This window comes from Myotis yumanensis, unplaced genomic scaffold (assembly GCF_028538775.1).
Source record: "Myotis yumanensis isolate MYYU_CA2020_CCGP unplaced genomic scaffold, mMyoYum1.0.hap1 SCAF_5, whole genome shotgun sequence".
Classification (NCBI taxonomy): Eukaryota; Metazoa; Chordata; class Mammalia; order Chiroptera; family Vespertilionidae; genus Myotis; species Myotis yumanensis.
This window is the reverse complement of record NW_027223756.1, coordinates 32,261,858-32,282,156: the sequence shown is the minus strand read 5'-3', so window position 1 is coordinate 32,282,156 and position 20,299 is coordinate 32,261,858. Positions and strand designations below refer to the sequence as shown.

At 36.9% G+C, this 20,299-nt stretch overlaps 1 protein-coding gene across 2 annotated transcripts in view; it reads left to right on the top strand.

Annotated features, from left to right (window-relative positions):
• SMAD5 (SMAD family member 5) overlaps positions 1 to 20,299 on the top strand; it is a 48,450-nt gene that overhangs the window by 18,780 nt on the left and 9,371 nt on the right. For both annotated transcript variants that reach the window (XM_070414949.1, XM_070414950.1), the window contains exons 2-6: positions 438 to 1,009; positions 9,811 to 10,062; positions 12,103 to 12,222; positions 17,524 to 17,745; positions 19,670 to 19,926. In XM_070414949.1, coding sequence (XP_070271050.1) covers positions 607 to 1,009; positions 9,811 to 10,062; positions 12,103 to 12,222; positions 17,524 to 17,745; positions 19,670 to 19,926 — 1,254 coding nt within the window. In that variant the 5' untranslated portion in view covers positions 438 to 606. The remainder of the gene's footprint in view (positions 1 to 437; positions 1,010 to 9,810; positions 10,063 to 12,102; positions 12,223 to 17,523; positions 17,746 to 19,669; positions 19,927 to 20,299) is intronic.

Sequence of the window (20,299 nt, the reverse complement as noted above, 5' to 3'; positions counted from 1 at the left end):
ATTTTCTTAAGACTTTTGTTCGGATCAGGACATACCATGTTCAGAATTGACGTAGCTTGTAACATGCGTTTCAAAAAGGAAAAGTACTTCAGAATCAAACCTTAGCAGGCCATTTGGGGGCTTATTAGCCTGAAGCTAAAAGAATCAAAATCTAGAGGCTATTTCTTTTTAATGATACATAGAAAATAGAGCAACCTGGTTTTGCTATTGGTTATCATTTGGCATTGCCTGTGAATTATTTGTTCATGTTAAGAAGAAGGAATTGAGTGGTCACAGGACTTTAGAGAAAATTTTTCTATCTAGACTTAGATTTTTTTGTTTTACTTTTCTGCTCTTACTTAAAAATAACATACTTTTCAGTTATATTGATTTTTAATGTATGTTAATTGCATTCATTTAAATTAGGGATTTTATCCTTTTCCCCCTTTCTCTTTCAGGACTTGAACCAGTGAAAAAAGCTTATGGCACTTATGAAGATAAATGTCACTCTTCCCTTTTAAATTGGAGCTTCTGCTTAGGACCTGTGTATAACTTGTCATCTGTGATCTGTTCACTCAGTAGCCATTGACTTTGAGTTGCAAGAAGGTCTCTGAAGATTTATATCAAATGACGTCAATGGCCAGCTTGTTTTCTTTTACTAGTCCAGCAGTAAAGCGATTGTTGGGCTGGAAGCAAGGTGATGAAGAGGAGAAATGGGCAGAAAAGGCAGTCGATGCTTTGGTGAAAAAGCTAAAAAAGAAAAAGGGTGCCATGGAGGAACTGGAGAAAGCCTTGAGCAGTCCAGGACAGCCGAGCAAATGTGTCACTATTCCCAGATCTTTAGACGGACGCCTTCAGGTTTCTCACAGAAAAGGCTTACCCCACGTTATATATTGTCGTGTTTGGCGCTGGCCTGATTTGCAGAGTCATCATGAGCTAAAACCATTGGATATTTGTGAATTTCCTTTTGGATCTAAGCAAAAAGAAGTTTGTATCAACCCGTACCACTATAAGAGAGTGGAGAGTCCAGGTAGGTTTTACCCCTTGAGAAGAATGAAAAAGACTTCTCTCTTCCTGATTTGCATTTAACTGGATTTAGTAATTAAAAGGTGATATTAGCCTTGTATTTTCCTTCTTACAGATTTTTTAAAAAAATATATTTTATTGATTTTCCACAGAGAGGAAGGGAGAGAGATAGAGAGTCAGAAACATCGATGAGAGAGAAACATCGATCAGCTGCCTCCTGCACATCTCCCACTGGGGATGTGCCTGCAACCCAGGCACATGCCCTTGACCGGAATCGAACCCGGGACCCTTCAGTCCGCAGGCCGACGCTCTATCCACTGAGCCAAACCGGTTTCGGCCTTCTTACAGATTTTAATCTTAGAAGGAATACTGGAGTTTGAATTCAGCTTTTTGTATATAGATAATATAGCTCCCAAGTGGCTTATTCTAATTCATTGTTAAGGAGTCAGTTATATGTAACTCTACCATTCCAGTGAATGACCTGCCTCTATTTTGTTTAGGGCCTAAGCTCCATGTACGTACTACACCCACTCCTTTTTGTCTATTTAAGAACTTTGTTCTTATAGTTGTCACACCTTCCCCCAGCTTTATATTTTTCCTCTCTACTAGACTATTTGTGAGAGCATATAAGCATGTCATAATACTGCCCATCCTAAAATGAAAGTTAAAAAAGAATTCCTGTTTTGACCTCAGTTACACCTACTCACTCGCAATCTTATGCACTATGTCCTCTAGTTCTGTTAGAGGAGTCTCCATTTTTATTATCTTCACATTACTTTCCTTCCATTCTTTCTTGACACCTCTCCAGTTAGTCTTTCTTCTCTGCCATTTGACTTGTCAAGATCACCAGTGACTGCCTTCTAACAGGTAAATGGGTCATTCTCAGTCCTCATCTTATTTGCCCTCCCAACATCATTTGATACAGTTGCTCTCCTTCCCTCTCACTCAAAACTTTTTCTTTATTGGCTTCTAGAACACTAGTTTCCTATTTGTGCTTAGTCTCTTTGTTGGTTTATTTTCCTATTTTTACAGGACTCAGTCTCTGGACAGTTTGTCCATCTGTGTCTTTCTTCTTAGAGCTCTCATGCTGTCACATGTCTTAAAACCATCTATAAGCTCATGCTAACATTTAGAACTCCAAAGTCAGCTTTTCTTTTGAGATTTAGATTCTTATATCCAGCTGCCTACTTGATATCTCCACTTGAATATGTCTAATAAATATATCATATTTAATGTCTAAATAGGACTTTTGATTTTCCCCCCACCAAATCATTTATTTCTCCAGCTTTCCTTATTGAAGTAAATGGCACTAGTATTCATGTAATTGCTACCTAGAAGTCATCTTTTATTTTTCTCTCTTAAGTCCTGTATTTGAGCTATGAGCAAATGGCTGTTTGCTATATCTTTAGAATATATGTTGATAGTATCATCTCTCACCATCTCTAATACTGCTGTTCCAATATAGAATATCATCATCTTTTACCTTCAGTAGTCTTGTAATTGACCTCTCTGCCTCTTTTTGTCCCTCTCCAACCCATTCTGTTTTCTACATAGCAGCCAGAGTAATAGTTAAAAAAAAAAAAAATCAAATCATGCCAGTCTGTGCTCAAAATACTTAAAAGGCTATCACACTTAAAACAGATTTCTATAAGACCCTACATTGACCTGTCAAACTTCCTTTATTCTTTGGACTTGCCATATTCCTGCGTCTAGGCTTTGTTCTTATAGTATTATTCTCCCGGGATCTTTTCATGGCACATTTTCTCACTCCATTCTGTCCTTACTCAAATAACCCCATCATTACTTGACACTATGTTAGACATTTATTTTGTTTATTGACTGACATGAGCAGGACCTTCCTCTGCCTTGTTCTGCATTGCATCCCCAGTGCCTAGAATAGTGTTATTACCTGCCACTTTACAGATTATGCTTAGTAAGTATTTTTTTTGTAATGAATGAATTACATAAGCTGAGATACTAGCTGGGTGCATTAGTTATCTACTGCTACATAATAAATTACCAAAAGCTAAGTGACTTAACACACATTTATTATCTCACAGTTTCTGTGGGTCAGGATTCCAAGCACAGCTTAACTGGGTCCTTTGTAGTGCTGTAATCAAAAGTGTTGGTCAGGGCTTAGATCTCATCTGAGGCTCAGTTGGGGAAGGATCTGCTTGCCAGCTCATGTGATTGCTGACAGGATTCAGTTCCTTGCAGGCTCTTGCTAGATGTCAGCTGGAGGCACCTTCCTTTGTTTGCCACATGACCTCTTCATATGTAGCTCACATTCATGACGGCTTATTTCTTCAAAGCCAGTAAGTAAGAGAGGATCTTTTTACTGGGAGGGTATTATATTCTTAAGGAATTTTATTATATACATCCTATCACTTTTGCCATATTCTGTTGGTTAGAAGCAAATCACAGGCAATGAACTCAAAGGGAGGGGATTATGCAAGAATGGTGCACAGAAATGGGAATCATGGTGGTCACCCTGGAGTCTCTGTGCCACACTGGGTTTCACATGGATATAATATAAGCCCAGTATGGCAAAAAGGCTATGAAAATAACATTGGATGTGTAGACTAGCAAAAAGAATAGCAATGATGGTGCTGTCAGGGAAAGTTTAGTTTAAGAGCTTTAGATCTACCAATTGATATTTGAGGTGATTCTCAATTTCTCATTGAACCTAAGAAATCTGTAGCCTGAAGGAATTGACAAAGAAAGAATGATGTGAGGATTTAATGGAGAAGTGTAGTTTGAAAAACTTCCTAGCTTGATATTTTCTAGGAGTTGATGGAATAAAGTATAGGAATTTCGTGTATTCCCCCATAGCTAGGGTGTGATTTGTAACCCCCCTATAGAAATGTTTTATTTTTTTTGTAATCAATTTTTCTCAGACATGGTTCATTTTATAGAAAAGACTGAGGCATAGCTCTGGTATGCTTAAGCAAGTTAATCAAGAATCTATGGTACAGGATGGATCACTTTACGGTACTAGTATTAATAAAGCGGTAGAAGTAATAACTAATAGTTATGAACATTTATTGAGTACTTATGAACTGAGTATTTTTCTGATACTATGAGGTTATTTCTTCATAGGGTTAGAAAATGGTACGGACATTTAAAAACTTAATAAATTTACAGGTAAGGAAACTAAGGAAAGAAACTTATATAAGGTCACATTGCTACTATATAGTGGAGCCAGAAAGTATTACAGAAATTAAAAAGATGGAAGATAGTTGGAAAAGAATAGAGGGCCACCTCAAGTGGATCAGAGTTTAATCTAATAGGCAGTGTTGTCTAGTGGTAAGACTGGGTCCTAGAACCAGATTTTCTGGGTTTGAATCCTGGTTTTATCGATATACTAGTGTGTCCACAGGCAAGTTACTTAACCATTCTGTAACTTAGTTTCCTCATCTGTAAAATGGGAATAATAATTCCTACCCTATAGCTTTGTTAGGAGGATTAGATAAGTTAATGCATGGCAAGTGCTTAGATTAAAACACTAACTGGTTCAGAATGAGTTCAAGTTAAATATCATCATAATAAAATAATAACCCTGGAAATAGAGTATAGGGGAATATAACAGAGAGAAAGTTATCAAAAAAATACTATTAGAACAGTTTTCAGAACTGAAAATTGGATGGAAGGGCCCAGTGACTGAACAACCAGAAGAGGGAATAAAAACAGACCCACACATGACATTTTAGTATATCATGGATAAAAAGAACATTCTAAAAGCTCCCAGAGAGAAAATACAGGATATATACAAAGGGCTGGAAATGAGATTCTTGTATTTCTCACTGTAATTCTGGATTCTAGAAGAAAATGAAGCATTGCCCCCCAAATTTAGAGAGAAAAAGTTTTCTATTCTGAAATCTGCAGACAAACAAAAGGCAAATTTATTGTATATGCAAGGACTACAAATTTACACACTGTTTCTTAGGAAGTTAATTGAGGAACATGAGGTCCAGGAAATGACATCCAACAGGAGAGAAGAGAATGGAAGTCCAAGGATTTCAGATTTGTAAGAAACTTAAGTAGCAACTAGTCTAGATTTTAGCAAAAGGATGGAGGATTCAGGGGAAAAAATTGAATCAGTGGATTTTTTTGTTTATTTTGTGACAGCTGGAAAACATGTTGTTAGGAATTTGATCTGTTGGACTTCTGGAAATATTAGTGGTAAATATGATTAAGCAAATGAAGGAACAAAGCTGTAGATAAAGCACTTTTCATGAAAAAATATGATCATAGGACATACTTAGCTCAACAATGAATGACCTTTATATATAATATAAACAATGGATATTAATTTAGCCAAAAAACTTTTAATATAACTTTATTGTGGGGAAGGGGAATGAGAGTGGGATAGAATGTTATAAGAAAGCTGCTTGCCGAAACCGGTTTGGCTCAGTGGATAGAGCGTCGGCCTGCGGACTGAAAGGTCCCAGGTTCGATTCCGGTCAAGGGCATGTACCTGGGTTGCGGGCACATTCCCAGTAGGAGATGTGCAGGAGGCAGCTGATCGATGTCTCTCTCTCATCGATGTTTCTAACTCTCTATCTCTCTCCCTTCCTCTCTGTAAAAAATCAATAAAATAAATTTAAAAAAAAAAAAAAAAAAGAAAGCTGCTTCATTTGCCATAACAGCAAGTATACAAATAATGTATTGAGATCAATAATAATAATTAAACATATTAGTTAGCAGTACATAAAGTTTTAGAATAAAATGGCTAAGAGTTTGTTTTGTTTTTTGTCTTTGGAAGCACTATGGGAGGAGGTTTAGAAGTTGCTGTTTTTATTATAATCTTTTGTATCTTTTTAAACTATTCATGTACTATTTTGTATGAAAATAAAATAATTACTAAAAAATGTGTATAGATATACAAGTAAGAGAGAAGTTAGTGAGCTCTGCCTTAAAAATAAAAGTGAAGAAATCCTTACTGGATTGAATACTTAAGTAGTTATTTTATTAAATCTTTCAGATTGTTAGCTAGCTAAACAGACATTTTTGCTATCTAATGCCCTCCCTACTCTCCATGGCAGCTAGCTGTCCCATCATTCTGTGAGTGGGACAAAAGTTGGTAATATACATTAGAATAAAACAATTTTAAACAGATGTTAACCACATAATTACAATACTAGTTCAGTAAAATAAAAAGAGACACCTCCCGCCCCCTAAAACCCAGCAGTACAAATACGAGCCTCTGATTCCTCAGGTACATCCCTGCTTCTAGGGGGGGAAGTATGATCTAATAAACTTAAAAACATTGATTTTATTGCTGCAGAATGATGTCAGAGTCAAAGAGATTTTCAGAAGTAAAATTACATTGACAAATATAGGAAAGTTGTAAAAGACATGAATTGGTACAATAAGTTTAAAGAAATTAGGTTTGTTTCTGTTTCCTATAGTGCAGCGGTTCTCAACCTATGGGTTGTGAACAATGAAAATACATCCTGCATATCAGATATTTACATTATGATTCATAACAGTAGCAAAATTACAGTTACGAAGTAGCAACGAAAATAATTTTATGGTTGGGGGTCACCACAACATGAAGAACCGTATTAAAGGGTCGCGGCATTAGGAAGGTTGAGAACCACTGCTAGTGAAAGGTAATAAGATATTTGAAAGTGCTTGATCACTTGTATCTTTAGAGAAAGTGAATGTTTGAATAAAGTTTATCTTTCTAAAAAAATTTTTTTTGTTGTTAATCCTCACCCGAGGGTATTTTAACATTGATTTTTGGGGAGAGTGGAAAAGAGAGGGAAAGACAGATAGAAACATCAATGTGAGAGAAACACATCGACTGGTTGCCTCCAGGTTGGAGAGGAGTCTGCAACTGAGGTACATGCCCTTGACCGGAATTGAACCCAGGACCCTTTGGTCTGCAGGCCGATGCGACACTCTATCCACTAAGCCAAACCGGCTAAGGCTAAAGTTTATGTTTTTAAAAAATGTATCTCTTAAAATGTTTAGGCTTTGTTGTATATATTTTCATTATGGTCATATTTAGAAATCTGACTTTGAATGAAGACTTCTACGTAAGAAAGCTTATTATTTGAGTAGGGAAAACTTTACCGAAGAACATAAAATGTGAGATCTCTCAAACTAAGAAACATGAAATGGCCCTAGCCAGTTTTGCTCAGTGGATAGAGCGTGGGCCTGTGGACTGAAGGGTCCCAGGTTTGATTCCGGTCAAGGGCACGTGCCCCGGCTTCGGGTTCGATCCCCAGTAGGGGGCGTGCAGGAGGCAGCCAGTCAATGATTCTCTGTCATCATTGATGTTTCTATCTCTCTCCCTCTCCCTTCCTCTCTGAAATCAATAAAAAAGAAAAAAGAAACATGGAATGTTAAAAATTGGAAACATGGAGGCTTTCAGGACATCTCTATAGCTAACCTCAATCAACTTCAATCTCTCAGTCTTGTCTTGCTTCCTGGTTCAGTGGCTAGGCCAACTATTTTATCCTTTCTTTTTTTTTTTTTAAATCTTTATTGTTCAGATTACATTTGTTCCTCTTTTTTTTCCCCCCCATAACTCCTCTCCTCCCAGTTCCCGCCCCACCCTCCGCCCTCACTCCCCACCCACTGTCCTCATCCATAGGTGCACGATTTTTGTCCAGTCTCTTCCCGCATCTCCCATTCCCCTCCCCCCCCCCAAGAATAGTCAGTCCATTTCCTTTCTATGTCCCTGATTCATTATAATCACCAGTTCATTCTGTACATCAGATTATTTATTCACTTGATTCTTAGATTCACTTGTTGATAGATGCATGTTTGTTGTTCACAATTTGTATCTTTACCTTTTTCTTCTTCCTCTTCTTAAAGGATACCTTTCAGCATTTCGTATAATACTGGTTTAGTGGTGATGAACTCCTTTAGCTTTTCCTTATCTGTGAAGCTCTTTATCTGACCTTCACTTCTGAATGATAGCTTTGCTGGATAAAGTAATCTTGGTTGTAGGTTCTTGGTATTCATCACTTTGAATATTTCTTGCCATTCCCTTCTGGCCTGCAAAGTTTCTGTTGAGAAATCAGCTGACAGTCGTATGGGTATTCCCTTGTAGGTAATTGAGTCTCTTTCTCTTGCTGCTTTTAAGATTCTCTCTTTGTCTTTTGCTCTTGGCATTTTAATTATGATGTGTCTTGGTGTGGTCCTCTTTGGATTCCTTTTGTTTGGGGTTCTCTGCGCTTCCTGGACCTGTAAGTCCATTTCTTTCACCAGGTGGGGGAAGTTTTCTGCCATTATTTCTTCAAATAGGTTTTCAATATCTTGCTCTCTCTCATCTTCTGGCACCCCTATTATTCTGATGTTGGTCCGCTTGAAGCTGTCCCAGAGGCTCCTTAAACTATCTTCGTATTTTCGGATTCTTTTTTCATTTTGCTTTTCCGGTTGGGTGTTTTTTGCTTCTTCGCATTTCAAATCTTTGGCTTGATTCTTGCGCTCCTCTGGTCTGCTATTGGGTGTAATATTCTTTATTTCAGTCAGTGTATGCTTAATTTCTAGTTGTTTCTTTATCATAGCATTGAGGGTCTCATTAGTTTTCGTGAGGCTCTCCACAAGTTTATTGCAAGCCCTCAAAATTGCATTTTTTAGCTCTATATCCTCCATTTCTGTCATGTTTTTTTGTCTCTGCATTTTTTATGCTTTCTTGGTGCACCCCCTTGTGGTCTTTGTGCACAGTCTTGTTCTAGTTAAGCCTTGATTGTTGTAGTTAATACTAGAGGGATTTGACCACCAGGCCGACTGGCTGTGAGAATCAGCTGTGGGAAAACTTCTGTCCTCTGGGGAGGTGCTAATCTAGCCTTTGCCTGAGGCGATCCGGCAAATGGCTCTGCGCAGGGCTTGGGCGGGGCGGGATCAACAGGGCGGGCAGAGGGAGCAGTTATGGCTGCTCTCAGTCCCGTTCCCAGAGGCTCTGCTTCTCAGAACCCCAGCAACCGCTGTAAACCTTGGAGAGAAAGCTGCCCTCACGTTCCAACTGATGCTAGACAATCCCGCTTCTCCCGTTTGAGTCTGAGTCCCTAGAGACTTGCCTGGATCTGGAGCTCAGAGTCTGAGACTCCCTCCTGATTGAAAACGACAACCGCGCCCTCAGCCACCAGCCCGCTTTGCGCGCGCACCTCCGCACCTTTAAATTTTCCACACTGCGCCTCCTCTGAGCCTCGGAATGCTGTTCTCTTTCCTTCTAGTTGAAGAGTCTCTCCTCAGCCAGCCTTCCTCTGGTTCTGGGTGATGTCCGTTCCGTCTTTTAGTTGTATTTTTGAAGTGGTTGCGGCAGCAGTCTCCGGTGTTTACCTATGCCGCCATCTTGGTGGAGTCCTAGTTTATCCTTTCTTATCTCCCTCCTGGAATCTCCCCATCTCCTCCTTGATTCTCCCCACCCTTAGCACTCCCATGTGAAATCCTCCTAGTTCTTTAAGGTCCAATCAGATACTGTATTTTCTACAATATTTTGTTTGATTCATTGCCAGCTAGAAGTACTCACCTTTGTTGAACTCTCATTGCATTAAACTTTTTGTAATATGGTTGTTTTAAAATATGCCTTATCTCCTATAGAACAGGAGTGGTATCTTTTCTGGGTTTTCTGTCTCCCAGAGTACTTTATACATGCTTAATGCTTACAGGGTTTTGGGTTTAATTATTATGTAAATAGATTCAAGGTTCTACAAAGCAGTACTTCCTATAAGTGAATTGTTTAATAGGTTTACAGTTTTCCCTGAATCCTTTCTATATACCCCTTAATGTGCATCGGATATTTGCTTTAGTCATTGCTGATAGATAACTTTTGATTTTGTCTTTCAGTCTTACCTCCTGTATTAGTGCCTCGTCATAATGAATTCAATCCACAACACAGCCTTTTGGTTCAGTTTAGAAACCTGAGCCACAATGAACCGCACATGCCACAAAATGCAACTTTTCCAGATTCGTTCCATCAGCCCAACAACACTCCTTTCCCCTTATCTCCAAATAGCCCCTATCCCCCTTCCCCTGCTAGCAGCACGTATCCCAACTCCCCAGCAAGTTCTGGACCAGGAAGTCCATTTCAGCTCCCAGGTAAGAATTTATTTTATCGATACAAAAAAATAATCCCTGAGGATCAACAATTATTATACTGCTGACTCTCTGGATGAACTGTTCTTTGTCAAGATGTAGCTACTTTTGACTATATTCTTTGGTAACTGTTTGATTTACAGAAGAGTTTTAGATTTTATTTTGCCAAATATCATGTTTACATATTTTCATATAATTTATAATACTAAGTCCCATTTATTGAGTGCCTTTTATATAACTGATGTTGTGATAAAAGACATTACATTAAATTTAATCTTCAGAACAGCATGTGAGATGATGATTTCTGTTTAACAGATGGAAAAATAAATTGGTACTAACTACAAGAGTTTAAGTACCTTGCCTCAGGTCCCACAGCTAATAAATGTTAGGGGTTCAGACCCAAGTTTCTTTGACTTGGAATGTTTGTGCTTTTTAAACTTTACTACTTTGTCAAATCACTTTATACTTTGGAAGGTTAAATTGAATTCCAGTTATCTTTAATTAGATGACTGGTTAGCTGATTTACTTGGAGAAAGGTAAGTAGATTATAATTTATCCAGTTTCTAACTTTTGGTAATGTCATGTACAAACACATCTTATGTCACTCTGTGAAATATTTGAATGCCTAGTGCATGTGGAGTCATATGTAAGCATATTCTTTTTTAAAAGAGGAATTAAGTATCAACCCTTTAACTTGCTGTTATGTACTATTTGCAAAAGCTAATTTTCACACTTTGTCCTAGATTCAGTTTTTTTTTTTTTTTAATTTCTTTATTGGTTAAGGTATTACAAATGTGTCCTCATCCCCCCATTAACCCCCAACCTCCCTCGCCCCCCTCCCCCCTCATGTTCTCATCCCCTTGTTGTCCATGTCTATTGGTTTGGCTTATATGCATGCATACAAGTCCTTTGGTTGATCTCTTCCCTTTACTCCCACCCTCCCCTACTTTCCCTCTGGGGATTGATAGTCTGATCCCTGTTTCTTTGTCTTTGGATCTGTCCCTGTTCATCAGTCTATGTAGTTCTCTATATTCCACAAATGAGTGAGATCATGTGGTATTTATCTTTCTCTGACTGGCTAATTTCACTTAGCATAATGCTTTCCAGTTCCATCCATGCTGTTGCAAATGGCAAGAGTTCCTTCTTTTTTTTACCGCAGCGTAGTATTTCATTGTGTAGATGTACCACAGTTTTTTCATCTACTCATCTGCTGATGGGCACTTAGGCTGTTTCCAAATCTTAGCTATGGTGAATTGTGCTGCTATGAACATAGGGGTGCATATATCCTTTCTGATTGGTATTTCTCTAGATTCAGTTTTGATTGTATCTTTATCTCAAAATATTTCTTGTACAAACCTTGGGGTGAAAGAAAAATTACATTCAGTATTTATAGTTTCTGAGACAAAGAATTATAGCTGTAGCTTTGCAAAGAATTTCACACATGAGTGTTGGAACTCAAAAAACTTTCTAGTAACATTCAGTTTCCTGAGAGAATTACCTAGCCATTAAATAGGGTACAACAGCCATTTTAGTACATGGCAAAAAATTAGACAATTGCTCTTAGTATTGAATGCAAATTTTGAAGCAGCATAGTTTTTTCCCCCAGTTTTGAAAACAGTATACAGTATGTAATGCGTTTAATAATTTAAAAGTGTCCGTAGATACATACCCTTACTAGGATAATCATCTCCTTCAGATTGATTTCCAGTGGTTGCAGTTTCTTGGAGCATATTATTCGAAGCAAATAAAGGCAAAGTTCTTGACCTTGAATTCTATGTTAGTGAATTTTAGCACTGATCTTACTATCCTGGATTGTCCCAAATATATGTGGACTTACAGTAGGTAGGTTTTCAGTAGCTAATGATTGGGTCTTTTTTCCTTGCCCTAAAATAGCATCTGCATTTTTGTGTGTCTGTGATACTCATTAATGAACCCTGCTGGTAAATTTATGAATTTTTAAATGCTTTTAGAATAACTTTGAGCAGGATGAAGACTTTAACTATTCTTTGGGGACTTTAACTTGTCTCATTTTTTTCCTCTTAGCTGATACCCCTCCTCCTGCCTATATGCCACCAGATGATCAGATGGGTCAAGATAATTCCCAGCCTATGGATACAAGCAATAATATGATTCCTCAGATTATGCCCAGTATATCCAGCAGAGGTATATTTATTTTGCTGTTCTTACTCTTTTGTTTGTTTGTTTGCTTCTTTTTAACTTCTTGGCCACTTTTTAGAAACACCTTTCTTGAAGTATAATTTACATACCATAAAATTTACCCATTTTAAGTACATGATTCAACAATTTTTATAAGTGTATAAAGTTTTACACCATTACCACAATGTACTTTTAGAGCATTGCCATATCCCTTTAAAAATATCCATGGACATGTTTTGTAGTCTGTTCCCACTCCCAGATCCATCTTCACAGACCTTTTTTTTTTTTAATTTTTTTTTCAATAATAACTTAAAATTTATTTATTTATTGTCTGAAGTTTTACATATGTCTCCTACCCCCCCCCCCCCCCCCCCCCCGTTTGAACCTTCCCCCCTTCCTCCCCCCCCAGCCATTCCCACCCGGGCAAGTCCCCACCGCCCCAGTGTCTGTGTCCATTGGTTATGCTAATATGCATACATACAAGTAAGTCCTTTGGTTGTTCTCTAATCCCCCCCTCCCCTGCCATTTGTCTCTTCAGAGACCTTTTAATCTGTTTTCTATGTCTATAGATTTGCCTTTTCTAAGCATTTCATATAAATAGAATAACATATTGTATATTTTGTTGCACCTGGCTTCTTTCACTTAGTGTCATGTTTTTAAGGTTCATCCATGTTGTTGCATGTATCAGTAGTTCTTTTTTATTATTGAACAAGTATTCCTTTATGCGGATGTACCACATTTTTTTTATCCATTCACTAGGTGATGGACATATGAATTGTTTCCAGTTTTTGGTTAGTATAAACAATGCTGTTATGAACATTAGCATATAAGTCTTTGTGTGGGCACTCTTTTTCTTTTTCTTGGGTAGATGCCAAAAGTGGAATTTCTGAGTCATATGGTAAATTAACTATTTAAGAAAAACCGCCAAGTTTCTCTAAACAGGCAGGACCATGAAGGTTCCAGTTTCTCCACATACTCTTAACGCTTGTTATTTTTTTTTTGTTATAGCCATTCTAGTGGGTGTAAAGTGTTATCTAATTGTGGTTTAATTTGCATTTCCCTAATGAATAATGTTGTTGAACATTTTTATGTACTTATTAACTATTCATGTATCTTTGGTGAAATGTTTATTCAAATCTTTTGCCCATTTAAAAATTGCATTGTTTGTCTTATTATTGAATTGTAATTGTTCTCTATACCTTCTGGACAGAAGTCCTTTATCAGATAAATAATTTGCAAATATTTTCTCAGTCTGTGAATTGTCTTTTTATTTTCTTATGGTTATCTTTTGAAGCACAAAGTTTTTAGTTTTGATGAGTCCAATTTAACAGTTTTTTTTTTCTTTTCTGGTGTTGCACCTGAGAAATTTTTTCTAAGTTAGAAGTTCTATAGCTTAGCTTTTACATTTAAGTGTCTGATTCCTATTGAGTTAAGCTTTTTGTATGGTAAAGGTCTAGACTCATCTTTGTGCATGTAGATACCCAGTTGGTTCTAGCACTCAGTGTTTATTGAAAAGAGTATCATTTCTCCATTGAATTGCTTTGGTATTTTTTCAGTAATCAGTTGATCGTAAAAGTTAGCATTGCCCTGACTGGTGAAGATTAAAAAAAAAGAAAAATAGACAAATAGATCAAAAGAACAGAAGAGAGAACCCAGAAATGGACCCACATAAATATAATTAACTGATCTTTGACAAAGGAGCAAGGGCAATAATGGAGAAAAGCTCATCTTTTCAACAAATGATATAAGAACAACTAACATTCATATGTAAAAAAATTAATCTAGAGACAGACTTTACACCCTTCACCAAAATTATCTCAAAAGGAATCACAGACCTCAATGTAAAATACAAAACTATAAAAATTCTATAAAAGAACATAGGAGGAAATGTAGGTCTGAATAAAGTGATGCAATTTTAAATACAATATCAAGGCATGATCTATGAAAGAAATAAGACCCTGGCTGGTTCGTTCAGTGGTTAGAGCATTGGCCCTCAGACCAAAGGGTCTTGGCTTCAATTCCTGGTCAAGGACACATACCTCAGTTGCAGGTTCAATCCCAGGCCTCGGGTTAGGGTGAGCACGGGAGGCAAACAGTTGGTCTTTCTCTCTCTCTCTCTCTCTCTCTCTCTCTCTCTCTCTCTCCCCCCCCCCCCCTTTACCCCCACCCTCCCTCACACTTCCTCACACTGCCTCTAAAAATCAATGGAAAAAATATCCTCACTCCTTGGGTGAGGATAAAAAAAAAGAAGTAATCAATAAGCTGGACTTCAATAAAAATTAAAAACTTCTTATATACAAAAGACACTGTAAAGGCAATGAGAAGACAAGCCACAGACTGGGAGAAAATATTTGCAAAAGACATATCTGATAAAGAACTGTTATCCAAAATATACAAAGAACTCTAAAACTCAACAAGAAAATGAACAACCCAATTAAACAAAATGGGTCAAGGACATAACAGACACCTTACCGAAGATATAAGCACATGGTAAATAAATATATAAAAAGATGCTCCAGCCGAAACCGGTTTGGCTCAGTGGATAGAGCGTCGGCCTGCGGACTGAAGGGTCCCAGGTTCGGTTCCGGTCAGGGGCATGTACCTGGGTTGCGGGCACATCCCCAGTGGGAGATGTGCAGGAGGCAGCTGATCAATGTTTCTCTCTCATCGATGTTTCTAACTCTCTATCTCTCTCCCTTCCTCTCTGTAAAAAATCAATAAAATAAAAAAAAAAAGATGCTCCATATCTATGCCATTTCTTAAAAGAGTCGTGTTTTTATGTGTGTTATATGTGTTTGTGATCATATAAAAAGACTCTATGTCACATTATGTTTTTCTAGGCGCTCCATGTTTCTAAAAACAGTTGAATTTCAGGCTCTGCATAGTATTATTAATATCTGAATAATGTCTGTACTTTTTCAAGGTTTAGAATTTACCTAGGAATTTGGTCATACTAACTTGCTTGTAATTTATAGAATCTGCTTTCAGTTAGAGCAAAATGTCTTAGATCATGAATTTTTGGATTTGAATTCCTACATCTCTACTTATTTGCTTTGCCACTTAGGGTAGCTTTTTTAAATTTCTAAACCTACGTTTCTCCATTTGTAAATAGAATATTTGCAAAGGGATTATTAGCATATTGATTGAATTAGACAATATTTGTAATGATCTTAGCATGTAGCATCAGGTAATAAATGATATTACCTTCCTTCTGAGAATATGGACAATATTTATCCCAACAATCATTTTCCTTTTGTTCTTTCTCCTGGTTCTCCAGAAACCAGACAGTGCCATTTGATAGTATTGTATGTTAGGTGTTCCTTGGAGTACAGTTTGTCTAAGCCAAACAACTGAATCCCTTTAGAGCAGCGGTTCTCAACCTGTGGGTCGAGACCCCTTTGGGGGTTGAATTATCCTTTCACAGGGGTCGCCTAAGACCATCGGAAAACACATATATAATTACATATTGCTTTTGTGATTCATCACTATGCTTTAATTATGTTCAATTTGTAACAATGAAAATACATCCTGCATATCAGATATTTATATTACAATTCATAACAGTAGCAAAATTACAGTTATGAAGTAGCAACGAAAATAATTTTATGGTTGGGGGTCACCACAACATGAGGAACTGTATTAAAGGGTCGTGGCATTAGGAAGGTTGAGAACCACTACTTTAGAGGAATTGGCACGGAAGTCTTCTCACTCTTATAGATGTCTTTTTTCACCAACTTTCTTCCCCTTTCAGTCATATTTTGTGTTTTTTCTTTGACAGAGAGGTAACAAAAGGAAAATCAAAGTTAAACTGCAATGCTTTGAGTCATCAGTTAACAATATATCCTTTGCCTTGAGCAGAGGCAAAGCTTTTCTTTTTCTTCTCATCCTAACTAAAATTGTCTTTTCAGTTTTGTTTAGCAGTTTTTCCCTACAATCTTCTGCTCATTCTTGGCTCTAGTTTTCCTGATACCATTCTTATAACTTCCTGTTACTCATTTGTATGTGTCTTTGATTATGGGCCCCTTCTTGTTCCATTTTTGTATAACTTCTTTAAAATCTGAGCTCTTAGGATTTCATTTTGTGAGTCCACATTGATAAATTGTTTTCTGTTTCTCCTCATCTGAATTCTTTGCAATTGAATAATCAGAATTAAATTTTAAAAGTTAACCAGTTCTTTTGCACTGCCTACATAGGCCATGTGACCATTCTTAAGTTTTTCCCATATGTTTATCCCTGCTTTTAAAAAATATATATATTTTTAATTGATTTCAGAGAGGAAGAGAGAGGGAGAGATTGAAACATCAATGAGAATCATTCATCAGCTGCCTCCTGCACGCCCCCTACTGGGGGATCAAGCCTACAGTCTGGTCATGTTCCCTGATCTGGAATCACACCTGGGACCTTTCAGTCCACAGGCTGATGCTCTATTCACTAAGCCAAACCAGCTAAGGCTATCCCTGCTGTTTTAAAAGAAAATTGAGGGTCCATGACTCCTGCCTGATTACAGCTCCAAGACAGACACCCTATTAGCACTGTAGGAAGAGCTTCCATGCCCCTTCCACCCACTGTCCATTATGAATTATTGACTTTTACATGAGTGAGAATTTGGTCAGTACAGATGCATACTCCTTAACTTATAATAAACCCATTGAAAATTGAAAATATTTTAAGAAAGCATTTAATACGCCTAGCCTATCATGTAGGTAGTCATTTCATTTGTGCAAAAAAGACAGTTTTATTTTTTCTTTCCAATCTGTATACCTTTTATTTCCTTTTCTTGTCCTGGTGCATTAGCTAGGACTTCCAATACGATGTTGAAAAGGAGTGGTGAGAACATCCTTACCTTATTACTGCTAATCTTAGCAAAAGCTTCTAGTTTTTCACCATTAAGTATGTATGATGTTAGCTGTAGGTTTTTTTGTAAATGTTTTTTATTAAGTTGAGGATAGTTTTTTTAGTTCGGATTTTTGTTCAATATAATTTTATAGATTCAGGTATAGTTAAATCTTTTAGGATGCCGAAACAGGTTTGTCATTGCAAATTTAAACCTGGATTAGATCCTGCTAGGAAAACAACTTAAAATGTGACATTGGCTATCCTTGTATAATTTTTAAAATTGTCATATGTAAGGCAATTTGGAGTTTGTTTTTTGGATACAGACTCAAAGCTAGGAAGGACAGTGAGACTAAGTGAAATATCTGAAAATTTTCTTTTTCATATAGTTCTTGGTTTGGGTTAGAGGGCAGCATCTAAAGAATCTGGAGTTTTGGATTCATTAAATATTTTTTCTGTTTGGTTTGTTCACAGATGTTCAGCCTGTTGCCTATGAAGAGCCCAAACATTGGTGTTCAATTGTTTACTATGAATTAAACAATCGTGTTGGGGAAGCTTTTCATGCATCTTCTACTAGTGTGTTAGTAGATGGATTCACAGACCCTTCAAATAACAAAAGTAGATTCTGTTTGGGGTTGTTGTCAAACGTTAATCGTAATTCGACAATTGAAAACACTAGGAGACATATTGGAAAAGGTAATTTTGTTATTTCCCTACATTCACTTGAATTCTGTTTTTGTTGTGCTTTCTGTGTCCCATGCATTGTGTAAGTTGCTGGAGCATACAAAGCTTAGGGCGTAGTCTCTGCCCTCAAGTTGCAGGTGTTGAAGTAAAGACATAATCAGTCCTCTTTTCTTTATCCTGCTTGGTTGTTCTTCATAGTTCTTAGGATCTGAAAGAGTATTACTTCTATGTTTATATTTTTAAATATTTTTCTGACTAGACTATAAGCTTTACAGAAATTTGCATTATTTACAACATCTTCAGCAGCTAGAACAGTGCCTGACTCATAGTAAATATACAACAAATATTTGTGGAATAAAGGAATTCTATGGAAGGATTAGGGTTTTATTATTATGATATTTATGGAGTATTTTGGGTTGAGATGACATATAGAATTTCCATTATGTTGGAGGAAAAGGGTTACAGGTAGGAAATACAGTTTGAGTGATATAAATCTTCCATAGCTTCACCATCACCCCTTCCACTTTTTAATTCAAGTAATAAGATTTATTTATTATTTGTCCTACAAGACAGTTGCCATAACAAGCAAAGAACTTCTCACACTGCAATGAAATGTCAGAGTCTCTTTTATCAAGTGGTCAGAAAAGAAGTCTGTCCCAGGTAGAGTGTGTATTGCCTCTTTCTTAAGAACTTCTGTTTTTATCACCTAATGCTTTTTTGACTTGAGAAAATCTTAGTCCAAATACTGAACAAGGGTAAATAAATTGTAATGCAATTTCTTACAGAAAAGATTCAGAAAAATACTATGGCCAAAAATAAATTGAAAAGAAAGTTTCCATTCTCTTTTGACTTTAGCCAACTTGATTTTTTCGGTGAAATGCCTCATTTCTATGCATTAATATTCTCACTATAATAGAATAATTCAAGAGAAATCTACTTTGTGAATTCTAGAATTGGTTTTCCCTTTCCCCCCAGCATATATTTCTTGGACCCTTTCTTCTAAGGGTCATCTTTATTTGCTCAGAAAAGAAAAGTTTTTAATGTCTCAGTTTAATACAAGTCTCTGACTCTTGGGTGTGCAGAGGTATGTATGTACAAGGATGATCACTTTTTGCACTTTTAGCACTATTCGCAGTAGTAAAAAGTTGGGAACAACTCCAGCTTTAGCTGTATAATTTGAATTTTTAATATTGTAACTGTGTTCATATTTATTTATATTAAATACCAAAAATATTTTTAACCTCTTAAAAATTTATTGATTTGAGAGAAAGAGAGAGACATTGATTTGTCATTCCATTTATTTATGCATTTGTTGGTTGATTCTTATATGTGCCCTGATTGGGGTTCAAACCCACAACCTTGGTGTATGGGATCAATGCTCTAACCAACTGAGCTACCTTGCCAGGGCCAAAAATATTTTTTTAGAAGAAAGGTAAATCTGCCATTTACAGGCCCTTTTGTGGCCTGAATGTACACATATGCCTTAGGGTTTTTGGTGAGTGTGTGGCTTTTTAATGTTACTCTTCCCTCCATTAGCAAAAGGAGTGCAAAACTCTTTGCCAAATGGCTCTGTTGATAGTTGATAGCACCAAGCGTGCCTTTGAAAGGACTCATCATAAGGTATCTTTTGTCTTTTTCTTCTGTTGCTTTCTCTCATAGAGATGATAACTGATAGTTGGAAAAGGGGAAAAAGCCATAGGAATTGATAACCTCTTATGCTGCCAACTTGAATCTTAAGTGTTAGTTACTTGACAATTTTAGATTTATGTAGACATTAACCTCTTGGTTATTTGTGGCTGTGTAAGGCCATCTAGTGGTACCTTCTATCTAAAGCCTGGGGAGTTTGCTATAGTGGGTGTTCTTGGTTGCATCTCATACAGCCTCTTTGGTTCCATTATATTGCTTTGTTGACTCTTGTAATGCCTGTCTTTTTAAGGTGTTCATCTGTACTATGTTGGTGGAGAGGTGTATGCAGAGTGTCTCAGCGATAGCAGCATATTTGTACAGAGTAGGAACTGCAACTTTCATCACGGCTTTCATCCTACCACTGTCTGTAAGATTCCCAGCAGCTGCAGCCTCAAAATTTTTAACAATCAAGAGTTTGCACAGCTTCTGGCTCAGTCTGTCAATCATGGGTTTGAGGCAGTATATGAGCTCACCAAAATGTGTACAATTCGAATGAGTTTTGTCAAGGTAAGTGGGTTGTGACCTGTAGCTTAATTTGAGTCATTGCAAATATGTATATTATATGTCTGTAGAATATAATTTTTAAAAAGCCACTATTAAATGAAAGGTGGTAATTTTGACCTGATTTAATAGGTTTTTAAATGAAATTCTTAAATCTATAACTTTGACCACATGATAGGTCTATGATTTTATTTTATAAACCAAACATTATAAAATGCATGATACTGATTTTGATGATGAATAGGGGCTGAGTTTATAAAGAATTTAAGTTAAAGGCTAAACTGCTAGAGAGCATTTTAAAATACATATGTATTTTTATTGATTTTAGAGAGAGGGAGAGGGAGAAGGAGAGAGAGATAGAAACATCAATGATGAGAGA